At 36.0% G+C, this 22,761-nt stretch overlaps 1 protein-coding gene across 7 annotated transcripts in view; it reads left to right on the forward strand.

Annotated features, from left to right (window-relative positions):
• The window catches only part of SK (small conductance calcium-activated potassium channel), a 229,694-nt gene that overhangs the window by 156,665 nt on the left and 50,268 nt on the right, over positions 1–22,761 (forward strand). For all 7 annotated transcript variants that reach the window (XM_069109890.1, XM_069109891.1, XM_069109893.1 and 4 more), the window contains one exon: positions 8,247–8,663. In XM_069109890.1, the coding sequence (XP_068965991.1) occupies positions 8,247–8,663 (417 nt within the window). The remainder of the gene's footprint in view (positions 1–8,246; positions 8,664–22,761) is intronic.

Consider the following 22,761-nt stretch of genomic DNA (forward strand, 5'->3'; position numbering starts at 1 on the left):
ATATTCCTGGTGTAAGGAACATGTCAGAAGCGATAAGCGTGATAAATAATATACTTCAAAAGTAAATGTGTTTCTATGTGATATACACATACGAAAATACGTGGACCCTTACCATAGAAACCTTCTATACACGTATCATGTGCGTTATATTTGAAATCAATGTAGAATGGTATATGAAAGATACAAAATATTTACTGCCAACTTATATTTCGTAAACAATTATATAAAATTATAGTACAGCATATAATCATCTTAAGAATATAATAATTGTTACAATAATAATTCCATTGAATATGAAGACGTATTCGTACGATGGGTAACTGACTGCTTAAATACTATCGTGATCTTCGCAAAACGTACGTACATATATTTGCGTCAAACATTCTGTAACTTTCATGTACGTTCCCAGATTTAGTTTCGAACTTTATCAATGAAATTTCTAAATGTCTCGTATAACACACATAATATACCTATTCGTTAAATATGTATAGAAATATTCGAATACTTCGGTGAACCAGTGCAATTTTCAAGATGCGACACGAAAGCAGTTGCAAAGAGCTCAAGTATCTCAGACGAGAAAACTCGAGGATTCAAGGAGTCGAGACGGTCGAATTTTGTATTTCTAACAACGATAAACGTCGGAAGGAAGGGGAATTCAATCTCGTTCTGTGCGCGTGATAAAATTGTCATATCGCCGGTGAGAAAAGAAACTTTTGAATTCCGCGACGGCAGTTCGAGAAACAAGAGCAATTTACTAAGGTATGCTTGATTTAATAACCGAAGGTAGCGCAACGGCTCTGGTTGCGCAAAACTATCTTAATTATACCTATGAAATCCTGAGATTACTGGACGATATGACTGCTGGCTTCGCGGTTTGCCTCTGTTACTCCAGAACAAATTCGAAGAGAACGACGGGATGCCAATGGAAGATACGTCGTCTTCGTGAGTAAAAATTACGACTGGAATTAGGCCTAACAATTCACTCGAGAGCTTTCACGTTCGTAGCATAATCCGTTGGATTTCAATGAGATGTTTCGAGAATAAAGTGTAGTTGATTTCATACGTTCTGTTATGTCAATATATTAAACCTAGATTCCTTGATTAAAAACAAGCACCCTTATATACAAACCATTTTTCTAAATCTATTAGTTTCGGAGATATTCCAGATTTTGCGAAAACTACGTCAATTCCATTGAAATCGGAGATATACATTGTGAATGATCCCTTATTAATATAAACACAAATTGATATCGTAATTATGAAACGAAATTAATACCCGTTAGCCGTATGCATCATAAGTACTAACTAAAACTAAATTATACTACGTTTTGAAGATTTTATCATGTTCCAAATCGTCGAGTATTCCGAGACTTATGAACGAAAGTGTAGGTATATCTTATCAGAAAGCTAAAGCTTTTCGTTTCTTAATTCTTCATAATCTTAACGTACCGTTATATTCCTGTCACGTTACAACGTGCATTATTTACGTCAATTGCCACCTCAAACAAGAGAGAAAGAAGGAAACGAGGTAAAAAGTGCAACCAGGAAATTTTCCATCGACGCGCGCTAAATTCTGCAGCGGTAATATCCACCGCACAGATATATGTAACTTCTCGCTGAAAACGTCGACGTTTATGGCAGCAAAAATGATTCCGATCTATCATTACAGCGAACTTGACTGTTGTCGAGTACGAACGTAATTGAAACCGAGCGGAATTGAAAGAGACAGCTTGATATTCTTGAGATTAAATGAAGTTGCATCCCTGGCGGGAAGGTCGTTGCAGTTGCAGAGCTACATCTACCGTTCATTAGCGAAAAAGGAGCACAGGGGATGATGGACGTAGGAAACAGAGGGAGGGGAGCATTTAAACGCTTCTGCTGGTTGTACTGCGCTGCTTTCGGAATGAAAATTCATCACCGCGAATTAAGTTTTTAGCTCCGCAAGCCGTACGCATAACTTGGATTACCCGTCTGACATAAGTGTGCCATTGTGCACATTCCAAATCAAAATTGTTGCAGGATTTTTTATCCATTTATTCTTACGTTCCTATTTTTGCCCATAATTTTCCTCCTCCTTAACGTATCTCTTTTTAATTACGTCCTTAATGAATTTTCCTTCTCCACGTTTGCGAAATTTAATTCGTACGTGCAATGTTTTTCTTGATAACCCTGCAACATTTTACCAGCAGAACATCGTTTTTCATATCCTTCCTCGTGTGCTTTTTGTCGGTGTTTTTCCTTTGTTCTTGTATTGTTATCATTGTATGTTACATTTCCCTTAACCAATCCAATAGTTCTCCCTTTCTTTTCTACACGTTCCTTACCTATGTATATATATTCTTCTATATCTCTTTATCTCCGTATCATTCCGAGAATATATTTGTCTTTTATATGGAATATTATATTTTCTTTTTATTCCCGCTTAATCCACTGGATCGTACGTGGCGGTGCATTTTTCTTTTATTTCCTTCCAGCTTGCCATGTACGTATATACGCTTCATCCACGAAGATCCCTCTTTCTCTCTGGACAATACTATATACGTCTTCCCTTCAGCATCCACCACCAGAGACTCGAAATACATTTTTTATCCACTGTATCTTATAAACCTAGGCGAGCACATGCCACACCACTTACTTTCCTCCCATTACTCCAATATTTATACGTGTCTTACAGTAAACTTACCGGATCCGAAAATTTGCGAAAAATGAGTATATGAGAGAAAAATTCAAATCATTTCGAACATGTTTCTTTTAAAAGCCTCTTGAAAGTCTTGATAATTCCTGAACAGCCAGCAAACTTGATAAGTTTGAAAATCTTGTAAGTTTCGATAGATTTTAAGAGCTTCGTAAATATTCATTACCTTACAAGCACATTTTCCATATGTATATTTGTGTCCAGGCAGTATATTGACATAACGTATTAATGACAGTCTGAAATGTTCGAGTATATTACAAATACATTTGCAATGGTTCACGAAGTATCTGGAAGCTTATCATTGAAAACTTTTACGTATATATTGTATATGTTATACGAAAAATTTTCCTAACAATCGTAGATGGAGTGCAGGGACTTTCAAGAGTTCCGAGCTTCAAAATCATATTCCAGATGATTTGAATCTCCAAATTCTTGAAAAACATCGAATTATTTCGGAGTTAAGTTCTGAACGTCTATCACAAGTCACAACTAAGACTCCAACTTTGTCAGTGAACCCTTAGGTTGTCAGAGACAAGCATCCTACTGGTTATGCGAAGGAAACATCGAAAGTGTCTGCTCTTCCTTGCTCTGATATACCTTCGGGTCACGTTTTCCAGTCACGTGTACTCTGCACGTAGCTGTACTTCATATTTACCGTGCATCTGCTACTCATGCTTTTAAATCCCATTATTCTTCGTTCGCCATTTATTTTCACGAAATACAACCCATTTTCTTTTTTTTTTTGTCGTACATTTCCCGCGCCGCGTTTCTATATCACACGCCGTGCTTCGGTAGATGGTATTTCTATTTCCACATCGCGTTTCTGCTTCCGCTCGTGGCGCTGTATCAACCAAATTTTTCCGCCTTGAGGCGTCTGTACCGTTGGCGGCATTCTCGGCTCCCTTTTGCGATAGGAAACGAAAAAAGTGATAAAAAAATCGATTCGGAAGAGGGTTGGACTAAAAGCTCGTACGATTAATAATAAAATAATATTGGTTAATGGAGATTGACAATAATGTTTTCAATATCTTACACGATTACACGTGATATAATGTTATTTACGATTTACCGTACGATGATTATACTCGTAGAGACACGATATATACAGGGTGGTTGGTAACTGGTCGTACAAGCGGAAAGGTGGTGATTCTACGCGAAAAAAGAAGACGAAAATATAGAATAAAAATTTTTTTTTACTTTTTTATTTTTTTTTTAATTTTTCCATCGAGACAACGATCTACAGTGAGATCCATTATAACGAGACGTGATAAAGTGCACGCGTACCGAGCGAAAATTCAAAGTCGATTTTCTCGAAAACAAAACCTCAAACGAAAAATTTTTATTCTATATTTTCGACTTCTTTTTTCGCATAGAATCACCCCATTTCCGCTTGTACCACCAGTTACCAACCATCCTGTATATTTCTGTTGATTTTCAAATTTTAAATGTCACGCATAACAAAATTTCTATAAGCGTTCAAATATTTTCATAGGTTACTGTATATATACAGTGACCAATAGATTTCGAACTATATATCTTGCGCTATGCAAATTGGTCAAATTGGTTATCCATTTATAGTAGAATATGAAGGATTCTTCATCTGATCGTGTTTACATTAACTTTTGTGTATTCTTAACTATTTCCAAGAAACAGTAAGAGTATGGATAGATTTTCATTTCGACCCGAAATTTAATCCTTCAACACTAGAACTCGCGTACAATTTACGAATTGTAAATTGTTCACGAACAAATCCAACGTAGACGCGACATTAATATTACGAAGATTGTTTAATAAAATATTAAACTTCGACATTACACAGCTAATAAATATTATTATCAATACCCTGGTACTATATATAATTAACGCTAACGTTTCAAAATATGTATCAGAAGGTTCGTCAATCTCCAACCACAATACCAATTATCGTTTCAATGTTGATCGTACACGATCAGTAATGTTGTTAATATTTGTACGGTACGATCAATATCATTGATTAACAAGACATCTGTCGATTAACAACATTATCGATCGTGTTTGATCTTACGGATCAGCAGGCATATGTGCAAAATGGAGAGTCACGTAATTTCGAAAGGATGAATACATCCCCGCTATGGTTTCCGTACGGTGTCACTCTTAACGTTCAAATATTCGTTGTTTCGCGCGCATCGGTATTCTTGGTGTATGGAAATGCAATTTAGCGCACGAGGCAGTCTTTGTTGGTCGATTTCGTTGTCTGGAACGGGGACGCGCGTTTCGGCCTACGTTATTGTTCCACGAAAGCGCCTTTGTGCGCACTGTCACGCGCTATTAAAAGCGCAACGATAACTTTCTCGACGCGCGGAATTTTCGTTCGTGTTTCGTCGTATCGTATGTCGGTCGGTGACAAAGGGACGGCTAAACGTCGCTGAATGTCTGGTACGTACGCTTTGTCGTTTCACGGTACAGACAATGGTTACGGAGACGGATGAAAAAGTCCAAGAAGAAGTTGGTTTTTTTTTGGTTACTTTTTTTAAGACGAGAACTGGATCTAGGGAAAAATTTTGCGAATATGTTGGAGCAGACGGGTTTATGAGATTAATTCGCGCGGGTCATGAGACGGAAATGGAGAGGAATGCATTTCACGTCGAAGCTTGACTACTTTTTCTACATTGCTTCCGTAATATGACCTCTTTTGTAATTCGTTTTATGGAGGAAATAGGTTGAATTAATTCAAACGTTGCGCGGTCTAATTGCTAATTCTGTAACGCGACACTGTTCTAGTTTTATATAATTTACTATATTATAACATCTGTTGTACGCTTCGTATAATTAGAATTCTGTTGCGCGTGTGACGCGGTAATTAAGGCAAAGAAATATTAAAGGACAGAGAGAAGGTTAGAATTTTCTACTGGGGTCAATGTAAACTAAACTCACTTCACTGTTTGAATAGACACACCTCATGCGTAAATAAAAATAAATGCGATAATTTATATTATTTATACCTGGTTATATTCGTTCTATCAACTATATTTTCGAGGCTTGTGTTTTCCAACGTTCATCCCTCTGACAGTAGGGGTAGAATACTCTTCATATACAGAGCCATTATGTTACGTTATTATGTAGAAAATCTTGTTCAATTTTTCATAGGTTGAAAGTGCACTCTAGGAATAAAGCTATTTCCCGTTCGAAGTCGCTGCTTTCCGTTCTGAATACCACTTTCCATTTACCAGCATGTACTAAACACGATCGATCTCCGCCAATCGAGATTCCAAGGTTCACGCGGAACGACGCCGATCGTCGTCGATGTCTCCTTGACCGGATTTTCACGCGAACCGAATCGTGCTACGCTCGTAAACGTAGCCTGTCATCGCTCCGAATTCCAAGCTTTCCACATTCTCTTCCGTTTACTTCTACCGTGTTTATTTCATCAACCGTTTCAACCATGAACATCGCTCTCTTAAACTTTAGCACCGCCGTTTTATTTCGCTTTTAAGTAAGAATTAACGTTCCGTATGAATCTACACGTAAAACGATTCACCATTATCTTTTTTTGAACTTCTTGTTTCATACTCGTACTTCGTCCCCGCGTTCTTCCCGATTAGGTTTCATATCAAACGCAGAAGCGAGGAACAACGACCGGTTTATTCGACAACTTGCACGATTTTTATGACTATTTAATATTTTACACTTAACGGGACAAATTTTGTTTGCCGTTATAAAAGAGCAATAGCAAGGAGTTTGCTCGAATGGAGAAATATTTTATTGGATAATAAAAACAAGGCGACAATCGAGGAACGACCAATGTTTCCTTCAAACTGATTACATTACGTTTCTTAGCTTATTTTTTGTATTATAAGTTACATTAAAGAGATCCTTCTGAATTGATAGGAAACTTGTCTATATTAATGCAAGCTGTGCCATTTAAATCTTAAAAAATCTGTGGAATAGTATATATGGAAAATAGTAAAAAGTATCATCTTCGTGTCTTAACGTTACAGTTTACGAATTTTGTAGAAATAGAGTAAACGCTACTTTTAATTATTCCACAGTTGGATATTAAAATAGTAGACGTTAGTGTAAACGAAGTATAATCTAATTTAAAGTAATAATCTAATTTCATTCTTCCGTGGGATTCGTCCTTTCGCGATCCTTTATATCTTCGTTAACGGTGGATTATCTCCCTTCGACGTTTCGAACGTTTCTTGCAATGAGGTTTACACTGCAATAAGCATTTTGCCACCATATGTCCGCACATTTCTTCCGAACCATCACTGTTTTATTTCTTCGCTCAGGCAAGTGGCATTAACCTAGAAAAGCTCCGTTTGGTTTGACGGTCTCGAAACACTGGTGCGCTGCCTTTCAACTAGACTTCCGTTTCAGAAGCACATTATTTCCGACATTAAGTCGACGTGTTGAACCCTTTTCTTCCAACGATTTTGCTCCATTTGTCAGTTGACTTCAAAGAATTGTCTTTTCTAATAATTTCAGACAAAGGCTTATTATTTTATTCCTTTATATGGTCTATTTTATATTCTCATCATACTACGTTACGGGATTATTTACAAAGTTAATGCTATACAATTTATGTAGAATTAAAGTAAAGTTAAAAAACACCAATGAAAAAATACACCAATAAAAGATTAAATTAATTTGAATTCTAATTCAGAAATAAGTTCGTGGAACATTTCTTCTCTTCAATTAGGTATATTCTTCTAAACCTATAAATTTCCTATCGCATAAAAATCCTTGCAATTAGTTTCTAATTTCTATCAAACTCAACCTACGTATTATTCTATATTCTACTCTCCTTATCTTCTTCTATTCTAATTTTCATCACACAACAAGATCTATCCCACTATGTACACCAGTCTATACCATCGCTATCCTTGATGAGAAGATTGTTAATGACATAGCACAGGGGCAAGCCAATTACGTGCTATTCGCCATCGCTCGTCATTACACTACACATGTAATCTTATTGTGATAATACGCGTGCTTATCTTCAAGATTGTATCGGATTTATCAGAAGTAATCAATCAGACCCGCATTCCTTTGCCCGGTCATATTCTAATTTCTGCATAATACTGTACAGTACATAGACAATACAACAGAGATAAGCACGCCTATTCACCACAAGCGTTATATATGTAAACATGACAGAATGACAAATATGGCCAGCGATAGAGAGCGGTACTTCTCGTATCTCCGTGCTGTCTTCTAATCATCTCCATTTAATACCTCTTCCTTCAATCGTCTCACTTGAAGCAACCCTATTAAACAGACTGCGGATATTTATGCAAATTCATATTTTTATGAATATAAAATGAGAAAAGTGGAATCTAAAGAAATACCATGCTTTATATGTTTTATATATTTTTGCATGTTCAACTTCAGACCAGTAAATGCATAAAAACCTGTAGTCTATTAATAAACTTCCATCCCAACAATATCCTCTTTCACCATTTTTTCCCTTCTCAAGGAACACCATCGTTCCATCGCTATGATCCAAGCCGTAAGTAGAATCCAGCTCGCTATATTATTGTTGTTAACAGAGTGCCCGTGGTTGTTTCAGTTACGGAAGCCAGTGTCGACACTCTCGATCCCGGGGGCGATGAAGAACAGCGGTGGCGTGGCCGGTGGGGGCGGCGTGGGGGGCGCCGGGGGTGGCGCCGGGGGTGCTGGTTGCGGTAGCGGTGGCGCTACCGGAACCGGCGAGGACGCCGGTATCGCCCTGGTCGGCGTCCACTCGGAGTACCCACGGTACGTGGACGACCGCGTGCTAGCCGGCGGTGGCCAGGTGAAAGGACCATCGGGCAGCATAGGACCGGGCTCAAAGCACAAACCGAACGTTGGCTACCGGCTCGGCAGAAGGAAGGCCCTGTTCGAGAAGCGGAAACGCATCAGCGACTACGCGCTCGTCATGGGCATGTTCGGCATTATCGTGATGGTTATCGAGAACGAACTGTCCAGCGCCGGAGTCTACACCAAGGTGAGTCGATGATCATTCTTCGTTTGCTTTGGTTATTGGGGCTCTTCCTGTTAGGTTTGGTACAGGATGAAAGGTTGGTGTATTTTGAAAGGTCGTTAACGTTTGGCCAGCTGTATCGCATTCTGGTAGATGATGTTTAATTATGTTGCAAGTTTTAACGATGATTAAATGGTTTACGGTTATCGAAATAGACAGATGATGCCTAATTTTCTTGTGAATTTTAACGAAGATTGAATGGTTTACGATTAACAAAGTTGATGGATGGTACTTGATTTTCTTGCAAGTTTTAATTATGTAATGCTGTTTCAATGGTGTGAAATTATCGAAATTGATAAACGATGCCTGAGCTTCTTCCAAATTTCATCGAAGATTAAATGCACTACGGTTATCAAAACTGATAAACGACATCTGATTTTTTAGCGAATTTTAATAAGTATTAAGTAGTTCATATGGAAATTGAGGCTTTTGGGTGGAAATTGTGTCATAAAGACATAGTTTCATCAAGTATCGAATCATCAATCGACGAGTACGTGTTTCCTAGAAGTTATTTTGTAACCTAACTTCGTTTAAAAAGATGTAATCTCAATTAGCCTTATGGAAGAAACGAAAATTAGATGCAACGATATTCTTAATCGAACTGTGATCATTTGCATAAGAGCCTGTACTTTATCAACACTACGGAAACTTTAAAAGAGTTCAATTTTCTCGAATGCTTGCTATAATCCTACTATAAAAAACAGAGTCTGCTACGAACAGACCGTTTCCATTTCTATACTCCAGATTTTCGCGAGTGCAAGAAGACGAGCTCAGGTATGGGTTTTCTTGCCAACTTCTTAATCGATTCAGCCGGCCAACTTCGCGATCAGTTTCTCTCGTTAGTTGAGCGGTGAAAGCTGACGCGTTCCTTATGTAAATCCGCACGGAACTTTTCAAAGTCACGCTCTCGTTATGGAATTAACGACTATGGCCATTTAGCGTATAATAAGACGCGCTTACGACTCAATAGCTATATTTTGACGCGACTACTATCTTCGTTCTTTAATTTTCCGGTATACGATAGTCTCAAATGCGCAATTCTTTGTTGCGAACATGCTTATTTCCTCGCGTCATACATTGTTCAAAACATTGAGAATTGTTTGTTGTATCACATTGATATTCACATTTTGTATCTGCATATTTCACACTTATTTTAATCCTTGATATTTTTCTTTACCCTACTATCGTACGAAGAACATATCAACGTATGAAGCACTGTATTGACATTGAAGTAATCTTATAACGTCACATTTTTGAAGTGACCTTCGTGCAATTTTTATATTTTGCTGCTATAATGCTTTAGCGTACGAAAAACATTTAGTGTAGGAAAAACATTTAGTAAATGACGAGAAATAAGCTGAGAAAACTTTTATGTTTTCTCATTACACGATTGTTAAATGCGCGTGACGATGAATTTTAATCTTACCTCTGAGTAGCTTATGTCCCAGGGGATGTATTAAACGTGTCTACCAGTAACGTTTCTAGTTTCTAGAAATGCGATGATCACGCGTTTTCCTAGCGTTATGAACAACATAAGTACCTGTTCAAGTGCCAAGTCACTTCTCTGAAGATGTTACTCCATTAAAAACGTAGATTAAGAAACTTCTTTTTGTGCTACGAATTAATTTCATCTTTTTTTTAAGTAGAAAATCTCCTCCATTTAAATTTCGTATTACAATTCTATAGAAAGAATAGCTGATTGAATATTCCTAGAAATGAAAGCGAGTGATTCGTTCATTTTATGTCACCGACATTGCTTTCCTTGGCAACGATGTAGCTTTTTCTTTTAATGGTCTCTTTTAAATGGTTCGATTCGAAGCACGTCATTTTCCCGCTAATTTAAAGTTGCTCGCGTCTCGTTCAATTAACCTGCATTTTGCCCATCAACGGGCGCGGCGATTCGATAAACTGAATGTCTGCCACTTTGAAAGTGTTGCCAAAGCCGTCTAAGTCACCGTTCCCGCAATTAAATAACAATCTGATATGTTAATTAAATGTTACGAATGAGCGTCGATATACAGTTGCAGAGAATTCCAGAGAATATTCCATTTATTTTGCTTTATTTCTTATTCTATTTCACATTAACCGAAAAAATATTTCCTCGATTATGTTTCTTGTATCGTATTTAAACGCATCGAACAATTTTCTTTAACAAATCAATTAATTACGTAGAAATATCCTATTAAAATTATAATTTCATAGCTTGTTTATAAATTTTGCCATAAATTTTCTCAAGTAAAAATAAATCTCAACATTTAGAAACTTGCGATATCTTAGGATCTTACGATTTAGCCCATTGAAATTGCAATTTCATTATTAGAAATCAATTTTTAATTATTAGAAAATCCGTATGATATATTTTCCCAACGATCAATAAAAAATTCATACAACTATCGAAGATTCCTTTTCGCATCCCAAACATTACAATCTTCCAAATAATCCTTTATTTCGTCTGTATATACAAAAATGAGATATACCTGAAACGCAATAAATCAGCTGTTCACAGCGACTGAATAAATAGGATAGCGCGAGTCAATCCAATTTGGCATGAGTTATTGTCTTGTTTATTTTCCGAATTCTTTCGATCGCTCGAATCTTTCAGCCGGTTCAACGGAAACGTCAACGATGTCGCTGTTTTTCCAACCACCTACTCCATCCTCTCGCTAATCATCGGCCGTCGGATTGGTTAAATCTAGCGTGAGCAAAGGAACACGGTTGACGACTGAATTACGCTGTTGACCGTGGCAATCTCTCTGAACTGGCGCCAAGAAGCAACGAATAGATTAACAATATTGGTAATGGAGTGGGAAGCTTGACTACAAGTAGGAAGGAAATATTCTGCTCTGTGTATGTGTCTATGTGTGTCTCAACTAGCTTGAGAAAGAAGGCCAGGAGGGTGCATTCGATTGCTCCCTTTCTTTCTGGCCTCGAATATGCTGGCGGGATTCTGGGCCAAACCATACATTTTAGGGGAGCTCTGGTCGACCGGAATCCCTTATATACGGTGTTCTATAAACTATGAAGCGGATTGCTGGTAGAAGCTTTTGGTATCGTTTATAGAAGAAACGTTTAGAGTATAGTAATTTTGAATTGGTCGCAGGAATTGGATAAAGAAAAATGAAAATTAATTCTTTGTTTTACACATAGTGGAAGAATTTAAGAAATTTTTCATTTGTATTACGAAATAATATTTCACATGTATAAAAATTGATAAATTTGTACATTCAGAATTTATATTTCTGCCATATATAAATTTATAAATTTTGATCGTGCAACATTGTTTCCATGTAAAATTGTATTGTTATAATTTTATTATTTTGCTGTATTCATAAAATCTCATAAATTTTCACGTCACGTTACGTTACGTTACGTTACGTTCGATTGAATGAGAATTTAGTAACCGACAGTGAAATAGCATTCAATAGTTTAGTGAACAAATATTATCTGAAAGGTGTATTAATAATTCAGATCGATCTACTCGATAAAATTGATTTCGAGTAAACGAAGTCAGCAGACCTAAGACGGCTACATTCAATGTAAAGAACTTAAGGTATGTCAGCATTTACTTTTAGTACACCGATAACACACCCCGTATATGCGTTTCGCCTTTCAAGAAACTCACAGAGATATTTACGCTTGTTCGCCCTCGATTATCAGATTCGTCTGGAAACGTGCGTAACGCTTGGAAGAGTTCGAGAATTTACAGTAGCACATACGTGCATCGACTTGCAAATACCGCGGATCATTGGAAATCCCTCGAAGAGGAAATTTCGAAAATCGAACAGCCGGCACGAACATTGAGTGTCTCATTTTTTATGCATTGCTCTTCTAGACACGATGGATTCGTGTGACTATATATGCACATCATATTACTGCGTGTTTCATAAAATCTAAAAATTTAGAAAGACGTTAGATTAAAATTTCTTTTACATTATAATAATTTCTACTAAAAAATGTATCGGAGTAAAGACAATTATTACAGATGTTTGTAGTATTAATTTCAAATAAATGATGAACTTAGCAGGAAGTTTTACTAGTTCGATATTCTTTTAAACTGTCATTGCTAAGATATAGTTTCTTAACGTGGAACAAAAATATGAAAGTGTCATTGTTGACACGAGAAAGATAAGAAAAAGTGATGTAAGAAGATGTTTCACTTAGGAGAACCGTGAGTAAAATGAAACTGTAAAGAAATCCGTATTACCTTCAAACATTGAAATATCTACACTATCATCAAAAAACCATCGTTACTAGAAGCTAACGCCATAAATACATTTAAATTTTAACCAATGAATTCCAGTTAGTAAATCGCAATTCACGAGAAGACAAATAAATCGCTATACATCATCCTTTTTTAGAGAAGATCCCATGGATTTGGCGTTCCAGAAATTCGATTATGCGTCGTTGCTCGCCGATGTTCTGCTCTGGTTACGGCTTTTTCCTTATTCGAACGTTGGAATCGTGATTGGTTGATTGTCTTCTACAAGTTTCTCGTGGCTGAGCACTGTCACAAAGAATAAATGGCGAGCACGTGGCAGAATCCGGAAATGAATATCTAGCCCTTGAAAAGCAGACGAGGAATTGCATTACATATTTCTCTTGTACCGTGGTATTGCGTTGAAATCGCGTGGAAAATTTGATTTCCGTGAGTTGTGAAATTACTGAGAGGAAGATCTGATTTATTATCAAATCTATTACAGACAAAGATATTTAATAATACGGATAATGTTGCTGATAATTTCTAGTAATTGGCAATTAATGGCTAATGACTTTAAAAACGGATCGAATGGAGAGTTGCTCATATCGTATAATAGTTTCCATGGAATCTGATATTGGTTCAAAGGTACAGATTTATATAATCAAATTCTGGAATTCGATACAAATGTTTCCGATACTATGAAGAGCTCGATAAACCGATACTTACTACGCTAATCGAAAATGTCGATATTCAAATGTTGCGATAATACCTCTTCTTCATCCAAGTGGAATTTATGGTTTCCCAAGGAATACATCGAACCATTAAACGTACCAATTGCACTCGTACTCGATTCGTGTTAAAGAAGGTATTGATTTCACGGGAAATTGCTTCCATTTCTAACAATACTAGAAAATTTATCATTCCATAAGTTCTTGAATTTTAAAAATTTCGAAGATATTAGATAGATTTAATAATTGGTATTTATAGAGTAGACGTATAAATTACGTATTCGTCAGAAAATTTTACGTAGACAACCTAAAGTTTCACTTGGAAACCCACTTCTTCCCATTATATCGACATTCTTTAAACTAATAAATTCTGGCCCTTAATTCGTTTAAGACAGTCATAATTATGACAGGTGACTAACGTTATTACGAAGCAGTTGAGTCGTTCTAAAAGAAGTCTTACAAGATCGAATAGATTAGTTTATTTTAGCCTCGTCTGTCTCCAACTAGAAGAATACCATACTGCATTAGACAACGCAATTCACTAAAACTAGACAACATACAGTCGATAAAGACGAGGCTATGGGCCGATGAAATTTATTAAAGTTGGTCGTTAGTGGTTTCGTCTATATATTCTTCTGTATTATTTTTTAAAAAATTAAGAAATATCCTGAAATATCTCTGAAAAAATTAATCAACATAAAAAAATTAATTGTAAGCTTACAAAAACTTCCTAATTCTACGTAATTATATATTCGCAAACTGAAATGCGTCAAATCAACACAAGTCCCATCTCTTTCAACTCGCTGTGCTTAACATTAACTCTTTTTGCATCAAACTGTCGGCTATCATTAACGAAAAACATAAGGACAGTAAAAAAAAAGAATAAGACAAATGTGAAGAACGCTCCGAAAGGGCGAAAGTAGTTAGCTAGTTGCTACAGAATAATCCAACAAAAGTGAGTCTCTCGTGTGTTTCTCGCGAGCAGTTCACGTGTGACAAACATGGAACAAAATGCTCACTAATTAACAAAGTCAAATAGCTTACACGTTTCATGAAACCTGAAGATTATACTGTTTAAACTCTCCTGAAATCCCTACGTTAGGACGAATTTACACTTTTACGCTTTGTGCATCATGGATAAGTTATTCACACTGAAAGATGTAAAGATTGCTTTCATTTGTGTTTTATCCAAAGTGAGATCAGTAAACTGCGGTTGTTTATCTATTTATGAAAAATTTAAATACAGGCTCAGAGAATTATTTGAACACTTATAGACATCTTTAATATAATTAACACTTATTATACGTTAACTTACGTATTGAGAAATTTTTAGCGCAAAATTGCACGCCACGCGTATAATACGAAAATATGTACAAAATATTTAAAATAGAGTATTTATTATGGTATTTGGTACATGGAATCTATTTAAATTCCATTTCCTTAATTTTGTTGGTAAAAATATAAAGAATCAGTATAAAAATTAAAAATCTAATTAATATATCTATCTATTAATATAATCTAATTAAAACGGCTATTCGTGCCGTATATTATCTTATTCAGAAATCCAAAATAATAATTATTTTTAACATTTTTTGAAAAAAGTCATCGAGAAAGAAAATAATTTTTATCCAAATGGAAGCCAGTTATCAATAAATCTCAAAGAAAATACTCAAAAACTGAAACGATTAGAAAGTATTAACTTTTAATTGATCTGATTATGAATAACGATTATGAATGATTAAAATCTTCGTGTCTACGAGTAATCATCGACGACGAAAATTTAATTTTGGTTACCAATGACCAATATAAATGATCAGAATTTTTTTGGTCGTCATTTATAATGGTTATTCGTAATCAAGATTTTCTAATTAAAGGTGTTAACTTTTATACCATAACTTTTACAATTCGTCTTATAAAGGCTATGATATCTGATATTTTTACAACACCAAGTATCTGAATTCGCTTCTATTCTCGTCACGGATACCAACTATTCCGGTAAAAAGAATGAGCGAATCCGGAAGATTCGAATCCAATAAGTCACGTTGTAGAGTCGAGTATCGAATTATGAGAACGCCTGTGTAAACGTTTGCGATACGCAGTTGCGTCGGAATGTTTGGTTTTCCTATCACGAGCTGCTTAGAGACGGCGTCCTATTTCTTGACAAACCGACTAGGACGAAATGAAGCGGAGTCAATATTCGTCAACGATAAATCCTCGCCGGTTGTTTATACGGTCCGTCGAACAGCATAGTGCTTTATGTACCGGGTATTATGAATCCGCGAGGCGTAGGTGTGCATATCTAACGATGGAACGGAGTGCAACTCGCTGCTGGGAATATTATACCGATAGGAAATGCTATTAACGCAGTTTGTGTATATCGAAAACTACACAAGGATGTACGATTATATTGAAGTACATGGTACGTTAAAGTGGATCGAATATCGATAGAGTCAATGGAATTTCCGAAATTATAGGGCTCTTCGATGTTCTTCCTTTAAAAAAGGATGTTTAATGTATAACATTTTTACATTATTGTGTGTAAGTATCCAAGCACTTTCGTTGATTTGTAGAAATTTTATTATCCACACTGAATTTCTGTATAAAAGTATAATTTGTTTCTGTGGTATAGAAACCATAATCCGTGACATAGAAAGCATAATCCGTGGCATAGACTCTATGCCGTCTGAAGTTGTACGATATTATAAAACAAGAGATTGAAACGAACCTGTATAAATGTTTCATTCGTCGTTCAACTCATGAACACTCAAGCAACAATTTTCAAATATTATGCTAAAAAAATTCCCAACAAACTTAAAATATAATATATTTAAACTAAAATATTCCAATATTCTCAAAATCATCGTGAAATTCCTTGCCCGCCATCTGTCTACGGTATGTCCGCGTAGTTGCAGGAAATTCAGTTCCAGAGCGGAAAGTTACCGTAACACATATTATATGAGATACCGGAGATAACCGCGGTAGATTGGTGGCAGCCACATGCAGCACGTATCATTGGCCAGTCGCCAATGACCAACGGGGTGGAGGTAAATTTAAGTATCTAGTTCATGTTCGTTGGCGTGCATCCCCCTTGAAACATCCCCTCTGGCGCCAAGACCGCACTCGCTGGCTCGCTCCACGTTTTTCTATTAATTTCTATCGTGTCTTACCGATTTTTTTATAAGGGGCCGTTGCAACCTTTACGACAACAGGACAACAATTCACCCTCGCGTCATTTATCCCTGCGATAAAACTCGCTCCGTTGCTTGTTTGTCCCGCACGTCCGATCGTAATCTTCCTCCCTATCTGTAACTTCATACGGTTTCATCCTTTTTCTTGGTCCTTTCTCGAAAATGGTGAAAACGAATCCGATAAAATCGTTGACATTTTTTGTGTGGTTTGTGTGTTCCAAAACTTTACCATTTACTTTGTCATCTGGTTTACCGAACGATGACGTAATTACAAAGGAAACTAGTATTAAAACCTTTCATTATGTATTTAACAAATGTAGCTTTAATTAAACAATTTATTTCATAAATTAATGTTTGTATCAAAAAGAACCGAAGACACACTGCTCTAAAATTTATTCGTGTGAAACCATGTGTTATTGAAATTTCTCAAATTCTACTAAAATTATGTACATATATTATATATTTATAAAATGCAATAAAATATTCTATTTAACTTCGTAAAATTTTAATTTATATCTTAATAACGCGGCCTGTGAAATTCTTACCGCAATACCGTATACAAGGTGGTCCAGTCAATTAAAGGACATATAAATCTTTATTCAGCGGATAGTGTCTGTAACAGTTTCAAAGACGTGTTCCGTTTCCTGTGTCGCGGCATGTTTCCATAAAATCCAATCAAAATCGCAAAGCGTGACCCGCGAAGTAACAGAATGCATTAGCTTTGATCCTGAATTCTGAGCCGATCCTGTTGAATCTCTCACTATGTTAAGCGCGCGAGCAAACAGCCATAATATGTTAATACTAAAACTTGACCAAGGAATTATTCACGCGGACCTTTGTAATCGTCTTCTGCACGAACAAGTGTGTTAATTTCAATGATTAGAGCTGTTAGTTGTCCATAACTCGTACGACACGGCTATTTGTGATTTACGAAATCGATGTTAGTGTTCTAAAGTTACAGGCAATATGGTATGTTCCACCATATATGGACATGGGAACTAAGCGTACGTCGCTATGCATATACCATGTGAATGCAGCGTCATGGACGTAGGTGTGCCGCATCCTGGCTGGATCATTATAAACTCTAATTGTGTACCTTACTGCTTATACATAGTATACGTATATACGTAGTTGATGAAAAGGATTATGATGGAAATAGGTTCGTATCCCAGTTTTGCATCTTTAGATTTCTATTAACAATTATTCAACATTAAAATCTATTTTTAAATGAAAAAGAATGTTTCTCGTTTATTGATATCTATGTCTTCTTCGTGATATCTTTATCACACTCTATGAATATAAGGGATCTCGGAAAAATTGTCGCATCTTATACTTCCGCTCGTTAAATAAGCTCTAAAAAGCTGAATAAAGTGTGAACCTGATAAAGAGGACGAATCCATCAAACCCAAAGTTTTCAGGTCAGTTATTTTTATGGCTGATGCTCACCATTAGATCCGTGAAATTTTTTATGCCGATCTTTTATTGTTCTACCATCTTCCAATCTGCAAACTCGTCCTCTCCGCTTAATATCGTATTAAACTTAATATTTTAATATTTTTGCATATTATGTGCAATCTAAACATTTCTGCACGTTTAAATTTCTCATAAAATATTTATCGAAAATCATTGGATTTCCAAGAGTATGTAATTTTAACATTACAATATCTTCTGAAGGAAATTCATTTAAAAACTTTACAAAGTCTGTGTTTTTAATTGAGAGTTTACTCTTCGTTTTCTTACGGCTGATAATTAAACATTTCAACTATTCAATGTACAAAGAATTTTCGCTAGATAAAATCGCAAAAAGTCGATGATAAGGCGACACGATGCACCGGGTCTGTTCTCTAATCCCTATCAGAAAGCCAGGGTAAAAGCACTCGAATTTTTTTTCGACACCATTTGTATCTCGCCACTGCCACTAACACCACGAAATATAGCGATCCTAATCCTCGCATAACATGCAAACCCTGTAGAGCAGATTGTCGTCGAGAAAAGGACTCGTGGCATCCTGAGAGCCTGTATCGGTCGTGGAAACCGAGATATCTGACGCAAGAACGGAATAAGAAGGTTGCTGGTTTCCTTCGTTACGAATCGTATCCAATACCAATAGAAAGATAGTTTTGTTTAAATATAATTGTTAGTACCCTAAATTTTAAACTATTTCCCTGCAAAAAAATAAACAATTCGACGTATCATATTTCCCCCACTATGCTTTTTAAAGGAAAGAAAATTTAGACACGTTGTATACTGAAACAGAGAACATTTTCACCACTCAACAAGAGAAGATAACAATTTAAAAAGGTATTTTCTACATTAATGTATCTTTTGTTCAAAAAAAAAAGAAACTTCTGTACAAGGAATATAACAAACTTTATTTCGCGAATATTTCAGTCTTGTGACTCGAAGATCTCCAGAAATCAGTAACGAAGAGTTTGCAAACAGAACCGTCATTAGTACGTTCTGTGTTTTACGAAATCTCCAATTTAAGAAGTACGCGAGGGAAGAAAATGTGAAACTGTCACAAAGTTGTAAAACAGACCCCTCTTTTCCAGGGATTGTAAAACTGAGCTTACTATTTCAACTGAATCGTTGGTAATCTATTACAGTGATCGATATAACTGTAAACTACTAATTAAAAAAGACAAGCTTTTTTAAGATTAATTTTCAGCATTCTGTATCTAAGAAAGTAATTTCGTTGTTTGATGAAATAATCTCAGATCGCAATTTAAAAATTTTGATTGGATATTGAGTTAATTTAAATATTAATTCTTCCATCAACGACAACACCGAACAACTAATCATCAAGTTTCGAGTTGAATCTAAGCGACCAAATTTCATTTGTCTTGTGTGTGATTCGTTTCACGCGATAGGATAGTTTTAACGAAATCAGAAATATCTAAATTGAAAGAAATTTTATTCGTTGGATTTGTAATATTCATAAAAGTTTAGGATTCCTGGCGCTTTTTATAGAACGAAAGAAGGGGCTGAAAGTCGTATCAACTACTCGGCTCGTCTATTTCTTATCCTCACGATCGCTCTTCCAGACGAGAGAAAACAAAACTTCAGAATTACAACCGGTCGTTTTTGCTCGTGTGAAACGACTTGCTCGAGGTTCGCCGAACTGCACGAAGATCGTTAACGTTTATTAATGAGGGTAATGAATAAACATAGGAACGAAGGTGTTCCCGAATTTCACGGCACAAAAACGACCGCGTAACGCTTACGAAGGGAGTAGAAAATTTCGATGGAACGAGGTTCTCAGTTCATTCCGCGCGATAACAAGAAACTTCGATGGAACTTGATATTCCGACAAGAAGATTAATTTGCTTTTAATCCTTCTAACTAGTGGTCCCTTTTGTTCGCTCTGCCTGTTTGCACCTCGTTGGAAGACAACTCAGAAAGCATGAACAAAGAAGTATTTATTGGGTTTGAAGCTGTGTAACTTGCTTAAACTTCTAATCATCCCACGAACGATTGCGAAATACTTTAAAATGTTATCTTCTTTGTAGTGTCAAATATAAAATATAAACTATTTTCGTCAAAAGTGCTGTCAAAAGTTTACTTAAAAACAAATTTATTTCAATTGATTATTATGTTATAAAGATTAGTTCAAGTGAAACGCATTCCAGATTTGGCGAAACATTTCCCTACCAAAACCGTTTTTTAATTAGGTTTCTCCTGAATCTGTTTACGTAGGAGCGTGAAATGTAAAATGTAAATGTAAAATGTAAAATGTTTAATATTTTTATCAAAAATGCTCGTTTCATTCGAAAACAATTTATGTGATTGTCGATGTGTTGCTTTTATAAATTGGTTAAATTTATATGCCTCTTATATTCGATGAAATTCGAACTAAATTGCGTGTAAAGCACTGTAGAAAATCTAAGTTATGTTTAATCTATAAGGGAAACGGAAAAGGGCAGGAGAACGAAAAAAGCTGGTTGTTTGAGTTCAAATCCCCTTCTGTCAAATGTGTTATCACCCCTTGGCTCAAAGCACGATTTCGAAGCGAGCTTTGCGAAACGGTTCGACGCTTTTGTGTTCGTTTGCGATTACTTGGAGTTCTGTTTTGCAATTCAAAACGCGGCAGTCTGGAAGGGTTTGCAGGGCTATCGACAATTTACGATTTTGGACGTGAAGTCTGCTCCGTTTGGTATGGCACGAGGAGGAGGAAAAATAGCGGCACGAGGACTAGATAGGCTCCCGTGGTGAAAGTATATTGTCATTTGAGGAATTCAGAAAGCACCGAGCTTCGTTTCGCTTCCCATACAGTTCTGAGTCAAACCACTCGTAATTTAAAATACGATTTCCATCAATCATTTCACGAATAGTACTTTCCTGGTAAGAATCGGTAGTGATTTTAAACAAGAATGTAAGAATTTTATGTAATATAATTGATATTCTTTTATATAGTCTTTCGATATAAATTTTGAAAATATGAAATAATTTCGATATATTCCATATTTATTTATTCTATATAAATGGAAATACATATAAAAGGGATATTTTTACATAATCGTTAGAAAATGTGTTAATAGCCAAATCCTATCTGCTAATGTTATATTTGCTAATTATTAAAAAATCGTGTTAAACTCTTAATTCCTAAAAGTGAATTTTTTTTACCAAAACTTCTAAATCGGTGGAATTAAATTCTCTCTATCTTAAATTAGTAAAGCTAAGTCTTTCTGAATTTAATCCTTTTTAACGTAAAAAGTTTCCCAAATCAAATTCTATGAAGCAAAAAAATTCAGAACCTATCCTTCGACGTGTCACCCTATCACGATACTAAGTTTTCATGAGTTTCCACAAATCGCGGTACAACCTTCTCACAAATCGCTTATGTCTTCCTTTCGGGTAAACTGTGTGAAGCGTTAAAGCGATCTTCGAGGGAATCGGCCGGAAGCGCTTCCTTATCGTGCTCGCGGGTTTGACATGTTTTCCGGAGTGCCACTCATTTTAGAGGATTAAGTCTAGTAGCTGATAAAACTTTCTACGATAATAAATTTCAGCTGAAACTCTAGGTTGGCTGCAGCATCAACGATACAGCTCATGCCACGATATTCGCTCGAAATGCACCGTCATTAGACCACTGGTTGATTTAACCATCTGTAATCTTTCCTCGTTTGCTGAGAAGAATAATCGTCCTACTTGTTCCATAACGTTGATTACGAGAATTCATTTTGAAATTAAACGAGTTCGTACAATTTTTGCACGTTATTTCACTGCTTGCTGGTCTTTAATAGATGAATGAGACATTAAAAAATTTCGTGAGTTTCTACTAAAAACAAAATAAATTCCCCAGCACACATAAAATTTCTAAAGAAATTGGTATTTAAAAACGATCAAAGGATTATACCATCGCAGCACGCTGTTATAAAAATTGCAAGTGGACAAGAAATTAACCAAATGGAATTCAATTTCATTTGTTTCTCAATTCTTTTTGCGTAGCATTCCTTATTTCCTAGCAAACGAAATTCCTATCTGGAAATTCTTCGTACGTTTCGCCTGGTAATCTCGCAGCCTACGTTCACTCTTTCCACGACGTCAAAGAAAGCAAACGAGCAACTGGGCTTCGCTCTTTTTTCCTTCTGCGTGTTTTTGTTTTGCATATATATCCTTTGAAGTATACTCTTTCTCTTCCACCCTTTGATGTTTCCGGAATTGTTCCATATATCGTAACTTTGAACAAGTATCGAACTATTGCATTCCTTCCATAATGAATTAATTCTTCTGCTTTAACACACAAACACGCAATAAATAATTTATATACATACTCCTCCCTGTCACAGAAAATCATCCTGGAACGTTTTGCTTAAACCCTTTGAATTTTGAATTACTTCATGATCCTTTCTTTACTGCAATTTGTATTCTACATACTTGAGAACTATTCAAAAATGTATACGGTGGTATCGACAGATCGATCGAAATTATCGTTAATCATCATTCAT

Source organism: Bombus flavifrons, chromosome 3 (genome assembly GCF_040668555.2).
Source record: "Bombus flavifrons isolate JBK064 chromosome 3, iyBomFlav1_principal, whole genome shotgun sequence".
NCBI classification, from domain to species: Eukaryota; Metazoa; Arthropoda; class Insecta; order Hymenoptera; family Apidae; genus Bombus; species Bombus flavifrons.